The sequence below is a fragment of the Apodemus sylvaticus genome, chromosome 23, assembly GCF_947179515.1.
Source record: "Apodemus sylvaticus chromosome 23, mApoSyl1.1, whole genome shotgun sequence".
NCBI lineage: Eukaryota > Metazoa > Chordata > Mammalia > Rodentia > Muridae > Apodemus > Apodemus sylvaticus.
In genome coordinates this window covers 37,597,135-37,609,916 of record NC_067494.1, presented here as the reverse complement: position 1 = coordinate 37,609,916, position 12,782 = coordinate 37,597,135, and the positions used below count along the sequence as shown (strand labels likewise).

General features: G+C 46.0%; 1 protein-coding gene across 1 annotated transcript in view; it reads right to left on the bottom strand.

Moving 5' to 3' along the window:
- Window positions 1-12,782, bottom strand: part of Tiam2 (TIAM Rac1 associated GEF 2) — a 206,307-nt gene that overhangs the window by 83,024 nt on the left and 110,501 nt on the right. Inside the window, exons 5-7 of the mRNA XM_052169691.1 lie at window positions 10,589-11,024; window positions 5,180-5,352; window positions 3,541-3,765 (exon numbers count right to left, since the gene is read on the bottom strand). Coding sequence (XP_052025651.1) covers window positions 3,541-3,765; window positions 5,180-5,352; window positions 10,589-11,024 — 834 coding nt within the window. The remainder of the gene's footprint in view (window positions 1-3,540; window positions 3,766-5,179; window positions 5,353-10,588; window positions 11,025-12,782) is intronic.

Here is a 12,782-nt window from a genome sequence, read left to right as displayed (position 1 = left end):
AAAGATACACACACACACACACACACACACACACACACAGTGGGAGTAGGGAGAGGAAGAGAGAGAGAGAGAGAGAGAGAGAGAGAGAGAGAACCAGAACCTTCTCAATGTTGCCAAATGTCCCCTTTCTCTCCTCACATGTTAAAGACCAGAACTCTAACCTGGGCATCCGCCTTCCAGAGCAATCAATCTAGTCCTGGAGCTAATCTTAAGAGAGCAGGAAGAGCAAACGCCGAGCTTTGCCCCAACACAGATCGTATGAGATTTACAAACTCAGTGACACTGGACTTCACAACCCATAATAGGCAAGCTGTGGCTGTGCCTCCAAGACCACAGGCAGGACGAGGAACAGAGAACATCCCAGGCTATCAATTATCCCCCCAGCTCCCACTCACGATGGCCCCTGGACAAAGTCACACTCTGCACACCATAGATAACTACTGACATGTGACGAAGTATGTGGAGTATGTGTGTGTGTATGTCTGTGTGTGTATCTGTATGTGAGTGTATATATGAACTTGTAAGAGTGTGTGTGACTGTGACTGCCTGTGACTGTGTGTGTGTGTGTGAGTGTGTCTGTGTATCTGTGAGTGTATATATGAATGTGTGAGAGTGTGAGTGTATGTGTCTGTGTGTGTATTTTATGTGAGTCTATATAGGAATGTGTGAGAGTGTGTGTGAGTATATTTAAGTAAGTATGTGTGTCTCTATGTGAGTATATATGAGCATGTGAGTATGTGTGTGAGACTATGTGTGAGTGTGTGTATGTCCATGTGTATGTGTAAGTGTGTGTATGTGAGTGTTCAGGGAAGCAGAAGGATTAAGGACAGATTCTGGACCAAATTAGTGTTCAAAAGCTATGTGTGCTCAAGAGGCCCTGCATGAAACTATGGAAAGCAAGAGAAAAATGAAAACAAATTATCAAGAAAATTATTAACCTAAGAAGAGCCCTAAAATACACCCAGTAACACTGTAGATTTAGTTATTAATCAAATATGCCAAGACATTTAATTAAGTAAAGGAATGCTTTAAAGAAATACCTAGTGGGCCTGGAAAGATGGTTCAGTGGTGGTTAGGAGCACTGACAGCTCACCCAGAGGTCATGAGTTCAATTCCCAGCAACTGCATGGTGGCTCACAACCAGGATCTGATGCCTTCTTCTAGTGTGTTTAAAGAAAGTGACAGTGTACTCATAAATTAAATAAGTAAATAAATCTTTTTTTAAAATATATTATCTAGGGACTCTTTTTGGGCACATGCATACTGTTCCTAAGGTAAACATTTTTCTCTCTTCCTTTTGTTTGTTTGTTTCTTTGTTTGAGGCAGGTTTCACTGTAGCTCAGGCTAGCCTAGAGCTCACAAGCAATCCTCATACCTCATTTTAAAAAAATCATTCTAAGCTAGAGATAGCAGATTATAGTTATTATCATGCAATGCATGAAGAAGCCCAAGAGACATGCAGACATGACCACCGGTACACCTCTTCCTGGGACATCTTTGTATCTCTTTCCCATGATTGAGACAGCTCTTGCGACTTTCTCCTGGAAACTGCCTGTGTGTGCTGGAATATGAGACTGATGGTTCTGTTCCCCTATCCTATCGGCTGGGTGAGTCTTCCCAGATAAAAACAGGACAGAGACATGAGAGACCTCAAGGAAGGAGCACCAGACCTCAAGCTGTGCTCCAGGTAGGAGCACCTGTGTGCTGGTCAGAACCCTATGCCCTTACTTGCTCTGCTTTCCCAAGTCAGGCTGTCCCCCCACTTCCAACCTTCAATACAGACAATGTAGTCAGGCCTCCATCACTGTGAGAACACCTGGGAAAATCAACATAGGGGAGCAAAGAGAACATGGCTCACAGGTTCTGAGATTTCAGTGTGTGGTCACCTGGCTATGTCTTCTGGCCCGTGGAGAGGCAGACCATGGTGGACTGCACAAGACAGAGCAAAGCCATTCACCTCATGGTGGTTGAGAAGCAGAGAGGGGAAGGGAGCAGGAGAGGGAAAGGAAGAGACAGACAGACAGACAGACAGACAGACAAGGCAGGCCCTCATTTATCATGTCTTCCAACTAAGGCCCAGTCCTAATGGTTTTACTACTTTTACTACTTAATCTGCCCATGATGCCACAGTTCTTGTGATGTAAGGTCCCTCCTATGTGCACCGCTAAAAGGAGATCTAGCCTTTAACACATGTGGGGGCATTTAAAATCCAACTCACAACCAGAGGATCAAATAATCGACACCCCCCCCCCAGCCTTATCGTCAAGATTGAAATGGCCTGAACTGTGTGTCTCCCCCAAGTCTCCATGCCAGAGTCCTGATTCACAAGAATTGGGGAGTGGCACTTTCTGGGCGCTAAATAGGTCATGCGGCAGAGCACTCATGTGTAAGATCAGTGTGCTTATCGAGAGAACTCAGAGAGTTCCTTCACTTCTTCCAGCATGTAAGACAGTCAAGAAGACACACCATCTATACCCAAGGGAAGCTGGCCCCACCCAGCATGCAATGCGCCCATGACTAGATGAAGGCCTTTCAGATTCCAGATGCATGAACAATAACACTCTATTGTCCAGAAACCACTTTGTTTATGTTTTGTTACACTGCACCAGCCCTGATCCCAGCTAAGTGTCAAGTGCTTATCATGCATATAACTTGGCACTTCTAGACTAGTGTGCACAGGGACCCCAAGCCACCTCTCTTGCTACTTCTACCCTAAACCAAATGGCCCCTGTCCTCCTTCCTACCCAGAACCACCCCCCTACACAATCGCATAACTCAGCAATGTCTTAAGGCCACCTCCTTCCAGAAACTCATCTTTTCCTCAAGTTCCCAGTCCAACCTCAACCCTGTGGCTTCTCACAGCATTTGATGGCTACCCCAGGTGCCACCTCATTTAGCCAATTCTAGAAGGTTCTTTAGTGTCATGTTTACCAGACTTGCTTTTGAACTAGATTATATACTTCTTAGAAATAAGATTACTATTTCATAATTAATTCCGTGTGTTCAAGTCAGATGCATCTCTTAGAAATATCAGTATGGGGCTAGAGAGATGGGTCAGTGGTTAAGACTGCTCTTCTGGAGGTCCTGAGTTCAAATCCCAGCAACCACACGGTGGCTCACAACCATCCGTAGTGAAATCTGACGTCCTCTTTTGGTGCGCCTGAAGACTGCTAGAGTGTCCTTAGATATAACAATAAATAAATCTTTAAGCCAGAGCGAGCGGGAGGGGGGCGACCAGAGCCAGAAGGGAGGGAGGTGGGGGTGACAAGAGTGAGTGAGGTCAACCAGAGGGAACAGAGGTCCTGAATTCAAATTCCCAGCAACCACGTGATGGCTCACAACCATCAGTACAGCTATAGTGTACTCATATACATTAAACAAACAAACAAACAAGTAAATCTTTAAAAAAAAAAGAAATATCAGTATTTCAGAATGGAGACTATAAGTCATGAAGAAGAATTGGGAAGGGGAAGCTGAGTCACAGGAGTGTGTGTGTGTGTGTGTGTAGGTGGCTATCGGGTGACATACAGTCCTCGGTACCTGGTTCTCGATGGCCTTCCTGTTCTTGGGGTCGCTCACCGCCGACAGTTGCAACTCCGCCATCTTCTTCATCTTGCTGTCCATGTCGATCTTCTGAAGCAGGCCTCTGGTCTGGCTCTTCAGCAGCCGCACGGTGTCCTCTTTCCCGTGCTTCTTTGCAAAGAGGGACGCACAGGCCGAGTGTATGGCGGTGACCCAGTTCTCCAGGTCCGTCTGGCTGGTGGCCTAGGCATGGGATGACAGGGGAACCGGTTTGAGAGTATTTGAACAGAAGAGCTCTCTCCAAAATGGAAGAGTAAGCTTTGACGTGTCAAACCCAAGGGGTCTTCTATTCACCACCACAAAACCAAAAAGCAAAACCATACAAAAGGTTTAGTTTCTCAGATGTAAACACCCAGTTCAGGTTCAAAGAGTCTCTGCTGGCTGGTTCTAACTGCTAGCTTGGTACAGCCTAGGGTCTCCCAGCAAGTCTCTGCGGGAGGCACTGTGTAGATGAGTCTGGCCTGTGGGCATGTCTGGGGTGGGGGGGCAGTCTTGACTTCTTTAATTGATATGAAAAGGCCACACTGAAAGCGGGGAGCTCTGTTCCATGTCTTTGTGTCGTAGACTGTGTAAGAGTAGAGAAAACTAGCTGAGCACTAACAACTGTGTGAGCATTGGCTTCCTTCTCAGCCCTTGACTGAGTTTCATTGCAGAAATAAAAGTAAGGCAGAAACCTTAGTGTGGCAACCAGAAAGACAGGAACAAATCCAGCCCACAGTTAGTGTTGGAAAACAAGGGTCTATCCACCACGGTGATATTATGTCATATGTATTACATTCACGTTAAAAGCAATCCTGTATGTTCTTTTAGTTGTTGTAACGGTGTCAGTTTTTCAACATAGAGTCTCTCTGTATAGATCAGGTGATGCCGGAATTCACTATGTAGCCTAGGATAATCTTGAACTCACAGTCATCCTCCTGCCTCCACCTCCCAAGGGCTGGGATTACAGATGTGAGTGACTCCATGCCTGGCTTGTGTGCACCCTTAGAAACCTTCCTGTTCAAAGTCCAAAGTGTCAAGAAGTTGGCTAAGTGTTCCAAGAAGACACACACAGCAGAAGTCAATCAGTCTGCCAGACTCAGCACCACGCTAGGCATTTCTATGCAGTTGATAGACATCCTAATGGCGGATATCCTGGGTATTACTATCCAAAGGCAGCTGCCACTCCACACTTGTCCACCTGCAAAGCGTCATTGTCATTCACTAGGGATTCCTGTGAGCAGCTGAAGTGCCCCTGGTCATAGGCTTTCTTTAACAGATCTCTGTGCTGGACGGACCTCTCAGCCATTACCCTCTCTAGGTCATGTGTTAACACAGAGCACAGAACACAGTATTTCCTTTGTCCTGGCTATGGCTATGAAAGGGAGTAGCTTTAGACTTTACAAGCACCAGACAAATGCCTGTTATAGAAACAGCCGTAATTCTGGCACTGGTGATTATGAGAAGCCACTGTCCCATGCCCACACTCAAACCCAAAGCTTAATGGGGCAGCCATTGAATTCATGCCAGTGTTTTTCTGTTCAACTCTGTTCGGTCTCATGTCAATCATTCACGCACCATCACCTCACACCCCTCCATCGGCGGAGCAGCAGTGTACCTGGAATAGGTAGACGTCCCCACAGGAGTTACTCAGGCAGAACACGTGCTCCTTCTTGGGATGCTCTGGAACAGACTGCACGATGCTGTCCTCTGCAAAGAGGGCGCACCGTGGGGCACTATTCTGGTCCGTGGAATTCTTTCCATAGGTCTCATAAAACAGTAGAGTACAGCCTAGAAAAGACAAAAGCAGAATGGTGTCCCTGCCACAATACCAGAGAGTGTAGAAAAGGTGTGATGGGTAAATGACACAATCCCAAAATGTCCCCACACACCTGCAGGAGGCTAGTGTTTAAACAAGGAAACCCTGGCATGTACAACATGCCTAGTTAAAATCACAGGAGCAGAACCAAAACTAGATGACATGATCAGCATGGTTTCACTGATCAATAACAATTGAGTGTACCTCCACCTGACTCCCCCGTACTCTCTCCACACAGCTGTCCTACAAGGTTGTCAAAGTGACATACTCCCATCTACCAATAAGAAATTTGAGGATGGAGTCACATGTGTGATTGCCCCAGGCAAGACGACAGTGGAGCGGAGATTTGAACTTAGGTCCTGGACTCTCGGCATCCTCAATCTCAAGTACATGACTGGGTTATTTCAAATGGATTTATTGAATGTGGTGGGCTGAAAATAATCCCACGTGTGGTCGGTACACTTATAGGTCACAGTCTAGGAAACTGGAAATATCTCCTGAACTTGGCCATGTATAGGAAAATATCCAGCTGACCCTTCAAATATTTACCAAGCAACTTCATGTATCTCACAAGCTAGAAAATGAACTATGACTTAATTCTAAGTATTACTCTAAAAATGTCGGTACCTGTGATTTCAATGTTGTATTCTCCTTGATAAGCTAATAAAGAATTACAGGTCAAAGGCGCAGCTTCAGTTTTATAATGAGACATAGGCATTAAGCCAACCATTGATTCTAAGAAGCACAGGAGTATGTTGTCCAGTTAAGGCTACTTCAAACCTTCACCCAAGAAAAGTCTGTGTCTGCATGTATGCACTCATATATGAGCACTAGCATGTGAAGCTCACAGGTCGACTTCATGTCTTAAGACACTATCCACACCCTGCTCATTGAGTCAGGCTTCCTCAGTTCTTTTACTTCTCTTATTTGCCTAGTCTGGAGTGTTGGCAAATCTTTTTATCTGTTTTTATTGGGTTCTGATATTTCTCTCAGCCCTTATTTCTACCTTAATCCCTTCCAAACCCCAACACTAGATAGGAGACAAAACAAGATTAGATGGAAAAACCTCTTTCAGCCAACAAGTTCCTGCAGATTAGGGACATAGTTCTTTGGGCCAAGTCTAATCTTTGTCATCAGGATATCCAGCAGTCCAGCCAACCAGTAATAATAAAGGCAGCAGTAGGAGGCAGTAACGGGAAGCAGCCACCGCCAGACCTCCTGGGCCTCTCCCATTTATACCTGCTCGCGAGTTCTCAGAATTAAACTACCTGCAGCTGACAAAGATCATGCCCCTCCTAGAGCACACGCAGGGCAAATAGTCAGCTCCTGCGGACAATCTGAAACAGCCCCATATCCCACATCTGGGATTAAAGCAAAAATAGGTTCATATAACATAACTGGGTTTTTAAAGAAACCAAAATTCTCACTACACACTACACTACACTGGGATTACAAGCATATGCCACTGCATCCGTTTTATAAAAGATGAGTTTTAAGCATCAAACTCAGGTCCTCCTGTTTGTTTAGAAGGTTTTACTGACTGAGCCATCTCCCTAGCCCCAGTGAAATAGTTCAAGCATTATTTAACTCGCCAAGCACCGACACTCAAACATCAGTAACACGGTCCCCGTGGATGCATGCCCTTCCCATCAACAGTGGGAAGCCCTCAGCCCATCTTCTTCCAGCACAGAGTGAGCAGGGTCCACCCCTGTGTTCTGTCCTCATTCAAGTTAAGGTGTTTTGGAGATGACCTCATAGGCTGAGTGTGTGCTAGGCTAGCATGTGCTGTGTGGTTGACTAGCATGTCAAGGCCTACCTTGTCTATCTCCACTCACACACATGAGCTTACACACTCACACTGCCTTCCAGGTTCACTGCTTTCTCAAGCCTTAACATGAACCAACACTGTAGCAGAGAGCCGGGGGGAAAGAGGCTTGCCCAAGTGCAGCCTCCTGAACAGGTGCTCTATCCCTGTCATAGCATGTCACCACCTCAAGAGTGATGAGCAGTCTCTCCTCAACACAAGTAAAGCTTTGTCCAAACTTTAGGAAGGTGGACATAATCAAATACCAAAGGCAAGAGGGGACAAAAGTTTACAGCCAGAGCTGCTTGTCTAAACCCACCTCTCCCCAGACAAGGATGGCCATGAACACAAGCCCATTCCTTTTCCCTTTGAGAAAGGCCCATCTGTCTTTATATATGCACAACACCCTGGTCTGAAGCTCAGAATAAAGGGGATGAATCTACACGCCAGTTGCACCCAAGACAAAATTCCTCCCATGGGTTCATTGTTCCTTTCCAGTTTACCTGATGTTGTATACCGGCAGCCATGATTTCAATCAATTTATCTAAAGAAAAAAATGAATCCAAAACCTGAGCAAAGACCAAAAGAGGTCACCAAACACCTCAATCCCAGAAATGTGCCGTTGGGGACATTCCAATGTAAAACTGGTCCAAGACACAGCATCACAGGCTGGTACAGGAATCAGCCTTACCCCGGTTGTACTGATTCGTAACTGAAGGGGTTCCATACCTTGAAGATGGCCCTGGAGTTGACAGAAAGGAGCCACCTCATGTCCAGGAAACCTTCCTCATTCAACCCACCCTTGTGGTGCCGCATCAGCCCTACCCCATGCCTAGCAGCTCCTAGTGGGATTAAGTAGACACTCCCCTGGCCATAGTTGCATAGAAGAGAACAAACCTGACTGGCAGTAGAAGAATAAGAATAAAATAGGAAATAAAAGAAATCCCACAGTGGAAACCAAGCAGTTAATCTAGGCTTCCCCTCAAATCCACCTGCTCTTTGAGAGCCTCAATTCGCACTGCCCCTCCACTCCCTGTTGGGGGCTCAACTTGGGGCAGAGTTCACAGCATCCAAAATCCATTCTGATGGGCCCTTATCCTGATGCCACATGGAAGGCTGTGCCCTTTGAGAGACACTGTAGTAACCTTGACAGCTCTTCAGCCTAGGATGTCCCTGTGAACTGCATGAAAACCTGCTCATTGGAAAAGGCAGGTGGTACCTGTTAAATGCTCTATCTTCCAAACTCGAATCTTTGTCTGCTTAGCACACCATGCATCAGCGACAGCAGGTCATAAGATGGTTCTCGGCCATAATCCCTATCTACAGAAAATCATTTCCAAAAACATCCACATGATTGCTTCAAGAATAATTTCCAAATGGTACTGAAATGTGTACATACGTACACACCTCTCTCTGTTTTCAAATGAGATTAACCCAGATACATTAGTTCCAACATTATAATTTACAGTCTTGAAGCCAAGAAAGTTGACCTTAACACAGGAATTCCCCAGAGGACAGAGGTGGAGACCTGAAGGCCTTGGCAGGGAGCCAACGCTGTGGACTGGACTGGATGCCTGCTCCACAGGAAGGATTTCATGCCTGGTACTACAGACCTGTTCTACTTTCCTGGGAAGTCTGTCACCAGAGAAAGGGAAGGGGACTGCCTCCTTTGACGGCATGTTTACTTTTACTTCCGCTCTGTCACCCTGGGAACATATTCCCCATGGCCTGCAAATCAAACCCTTAAACCTTCTCCACTTACAGAATATTTCCACGCCATTTCATAACACGTCTAGAGGCAGCGGAGGCTTTATTTTCTTGTCCCTTCAAACTTTTTGCGGGATCCAATCCTCTATGCCAACTTTGTAAATTTGCCTGATTCCCTGGGACATTGACAGCTGGATCAGTTCTATGATTTCCTCAGCCAATCACAAACCAGAAAGATCCTAAACCACCATGAGAAGCTATTGGGTGCTGAGGCTCACACACAGCGCGCACGGTCCACTGGGGAAACTTACTAGAGGACCTTATAGGCTGTTATGTGAAACCTGCCCAGCAAGGGTGGGGGAAGGGATTCAGAAATTACTAGCGAGCACAAGAAAGCCAAGCAGGGGTACTGTGAGGGAGGCACACGGGGCAGTTCACACCTACTGCAAACATGTGTGATTCGTTTTTTCTTTTTTTTTCTGCTCCCTTCCCTGATGGAAGAACAGGTGGGAACATCTGATTGTGACTTCTGAGCCATCCTGTTCGGTGCCTTGTAGAGGCTGAGGCTGAACCTTCTGTCTGCACCTGCACAGATCAGGGCCGTGTTCACAGAGGCATCTCGCTGCCTCACAAGATGGCATTCTTCCAACCTGCACGCCCACAGTGAGCAAAGCAATCACCGCTGTTACTTAGCAATGCTTGTGCGAGGCATTCTTACCTCAGCAAGACGAACTCCTATTTCTGGTCTGAGAATGGAATACCAGGAAGGAGGGACTGTTAGAAGGACGGAGTGAGGTCATGCTGAGATCATAGCATGGTCTCTCAGCATATGCTGAGCACGTCCAAGGCCCCAGGTCCAACCCCCCAGCATCAAGCAAGTAAATAAAGCAGCAGCTGAACAGTAGTGGTAACAATTAGACTTCCGGAGTTAATAAAAGGGGCGGTGCAAGTCTAGTCTTCTAGATAACATTCCGTCTAGGAAGGGCATTGTTTTTGAGTTCTGAGCATGTGCAAAATGGAAAATACAATTAAGTGAAGTATAGGGGGCAGTGATTTAGGGTTTGTTTTATTCTACATACACCCAAAGTATCAGAGAATGGCGGAGAAATAGACATAGAAAATTCTTTAACTTAAAAAGCATAATTTTGTAGACTTAATAACACATATAAATTGTTGACTATTAAACAAACTTGGTAAGGTTTTCAGTAGACCTGTGAGACAGTAGATCCCAATCTTTAGAGTCAGGGCTGGGAAGTGGCTCAGTTCATAAAGTTCTTGCTTTGTAAGCATAAGCCTTTGATGCCCATTTGGCTGGGGGAATCCCTACCTTGCATTTGATCCCCAGAATTCACATTAAAACAAACAAAAATGCTCAGGCATAGTAATTAACCGTCTTTATAATCCCAGCACTGGGAAGGTGGAGACAGATGGACGTTGGGGTTCAATGGACAGGTGGTTTAGCCACACTGGAGAATTCTCAGCCAGTGAGAGGCTAAATCTCAAAATGAGGCAGGTGGTACCTATGAATGATACCCGACGCTGTCCTCTGGAGGCTGCGTGCATTTGCATATGCATATGCATGCACACACATGCTTAGACACACGATGCTTCCTCATCAATGCTGACCCCACCAGCACTTCCAGGTGAGGGCACAGCTGGAGGAAGAACAAACCTCCGGTGAGCTGTGACCCACGTACCTTTCAGGGTCACCCAGTACTGTTTCCACTTCCTCCGGGCCACCAGCTCCAGTTTCCTCTCCTTCTGCAAGGTGACAAGGGGTTTGAAGAAGAGCCACCCGGCTTTCCGGACCACGCCCTGCTCCTTCTCAAAGAGCAGATCCAGCTGCTCCAGCGAGCTGAGGGACTCGCTGCTGGACTCTGCGGTCTCCGTGGATGCTTCCACGTACTCCGTGTGGCTCCTGCTCATTTCCAGCTCCCGCATGAAATTCTCGTAGATGTTCTGTCGGAGGGGATCGCTGCCGATCGCGTGAGTGGATTCGCTTCTGTAAGGCAGGGTCTGAGCCGAGCCTCCGGACCACAGTGAGGCAGATGTCTGTGCAGGCCCCTGCACTTCCGCATTCAGTCCATCTGAGTGGCTATCGAAGTACTCACTGCCCTCCGTGGACCTGGGTTCCTGTACACAACACAAATGACCAGCCAGTCATCATCACGGGATGCGGTACCACGGGCAACTTCCCTCTGCGGAGCCTCAGTGGAATGTAGGCTACATCCAACAATGGTGTTGAGGAAGGCCTTGTAGCCACAACTTGATTTGGATTGTCACATTTCCAAAAGAATTTTACATACACCGGTAGGGACAAATAAGAAGATGTAAATGAGAAGTCACTGGCTGTCCAAACACAGCCTGAGTTTAACACCAGATCATTTAGCTATTGTATTTAAAACAATAGCATGTTTTAAATAGCATAGCTAGAATGCTAGCTATGAATCGGTTTTCTTCCAGGAAAGAATCTGTAATCTTACCATCCATTTTTCTCCTGACTCACGTGAAATCATTGACTTAGAAAACAGCCACTTTGGGGGGTGAAGAAGCTGGGATTTGGCACTCTTAGATTGAGCCCTACAGATCTTCCTCCTCTTATCTCAAATGAGGTCTTCTGGCCAACAGCCGAGGCTTAGACTTCTCTATATAATGATCTCCACCATCCTAATTTCCCACTTCATACAGTAAAATCCAATAAGCAGTACTGCCACCCACTAGCAGTACTGCCAATGAACTGTAGGTTGGCATTTTTTAATTATATTTTTAATTTTTGGATTTATCTTATGACAAAAGCAACCTCTTTTGTTTATATCCTTTTATCTGAGTACCTGTTTTCTTCTAGACACCAAGGGACACCTAAGAAGGGGTTTGTGACTTCAATATCGGTTACAATACAAAGTCAAACACAAGCCACTCAGAAGGAGTTCTACTGCTGCCCCATAACTGCTGCTAAACCTAGGGACACAAGAGAATGCGGCCATCAGGTTACAGAGCCAGGCTGCAAACACAGGACAAGATGCCTTCCGTCATGAAGGGACATGCCTTCAATGTCAGGAGAGCAGCTGACGGTCACTGCTGACAATAGTGGCTTCCACTTGTAACCCAGCATTTTGGGAGGCTGAGGCAGGAAGAATGACTTGAGTCTAGGCTAACTCATCCTAGCAAGTTCCGGGCCAGAGTAAGATCCTACCTCAAAACTAAATAATTTAATAACTAAGAGCAGTAAATTTGCTATCAGTGCAAAAAGCACTAGGATCCCAAATACCCAGCTCAGATTAAAATAGCTGCAAGAGACAGGTGAAGAACAGTCAACTACACTCTGGCTGTTGGTGGGTCTCTGGGATTTCTTTATCATCAAAATTAAAGAGAGGAGAAACTGGGTCAGGAGCCATTGAGGCGGGGCTCTATCTTGAACACTCTACCTTGTGGAGATATTTTCCTTTAGAAATTTCATTAAAAGAAATTCAGATCATGGTTACTGGCAGTCTTATTATAGGAAAATCGTCACCAGGCAACTGAAGAGTGTTTTCCAAGGCCCAGGTGCTCAAAACAGAGCCCAGGTCAGAAACCGCTCTTATTAATGATGATAGCATCTTCCAGAAGTGTGTTTACACTACGTCCTGCGGTCATTCTTATTTATACACTGACACCTCCGCTTCAAAGAGTGAATCAAACAGCTGCTATGACTCACTCAGGAAATTCAGAATACGTCTCTTAACTGTCACTTTGGTGAGACTTTCATAAACCCCAGGACATGAAGGAATGCTACCCACTTAGCAGCATGAGTGCTTCTGTGGATCTCCGACTCACTGGCTCCTAAACACTGGGAGAATCTGTTTCCTTGCAAGAACCTTAATAGGATATTTCAAAACCAGCAAATCTCTGGCG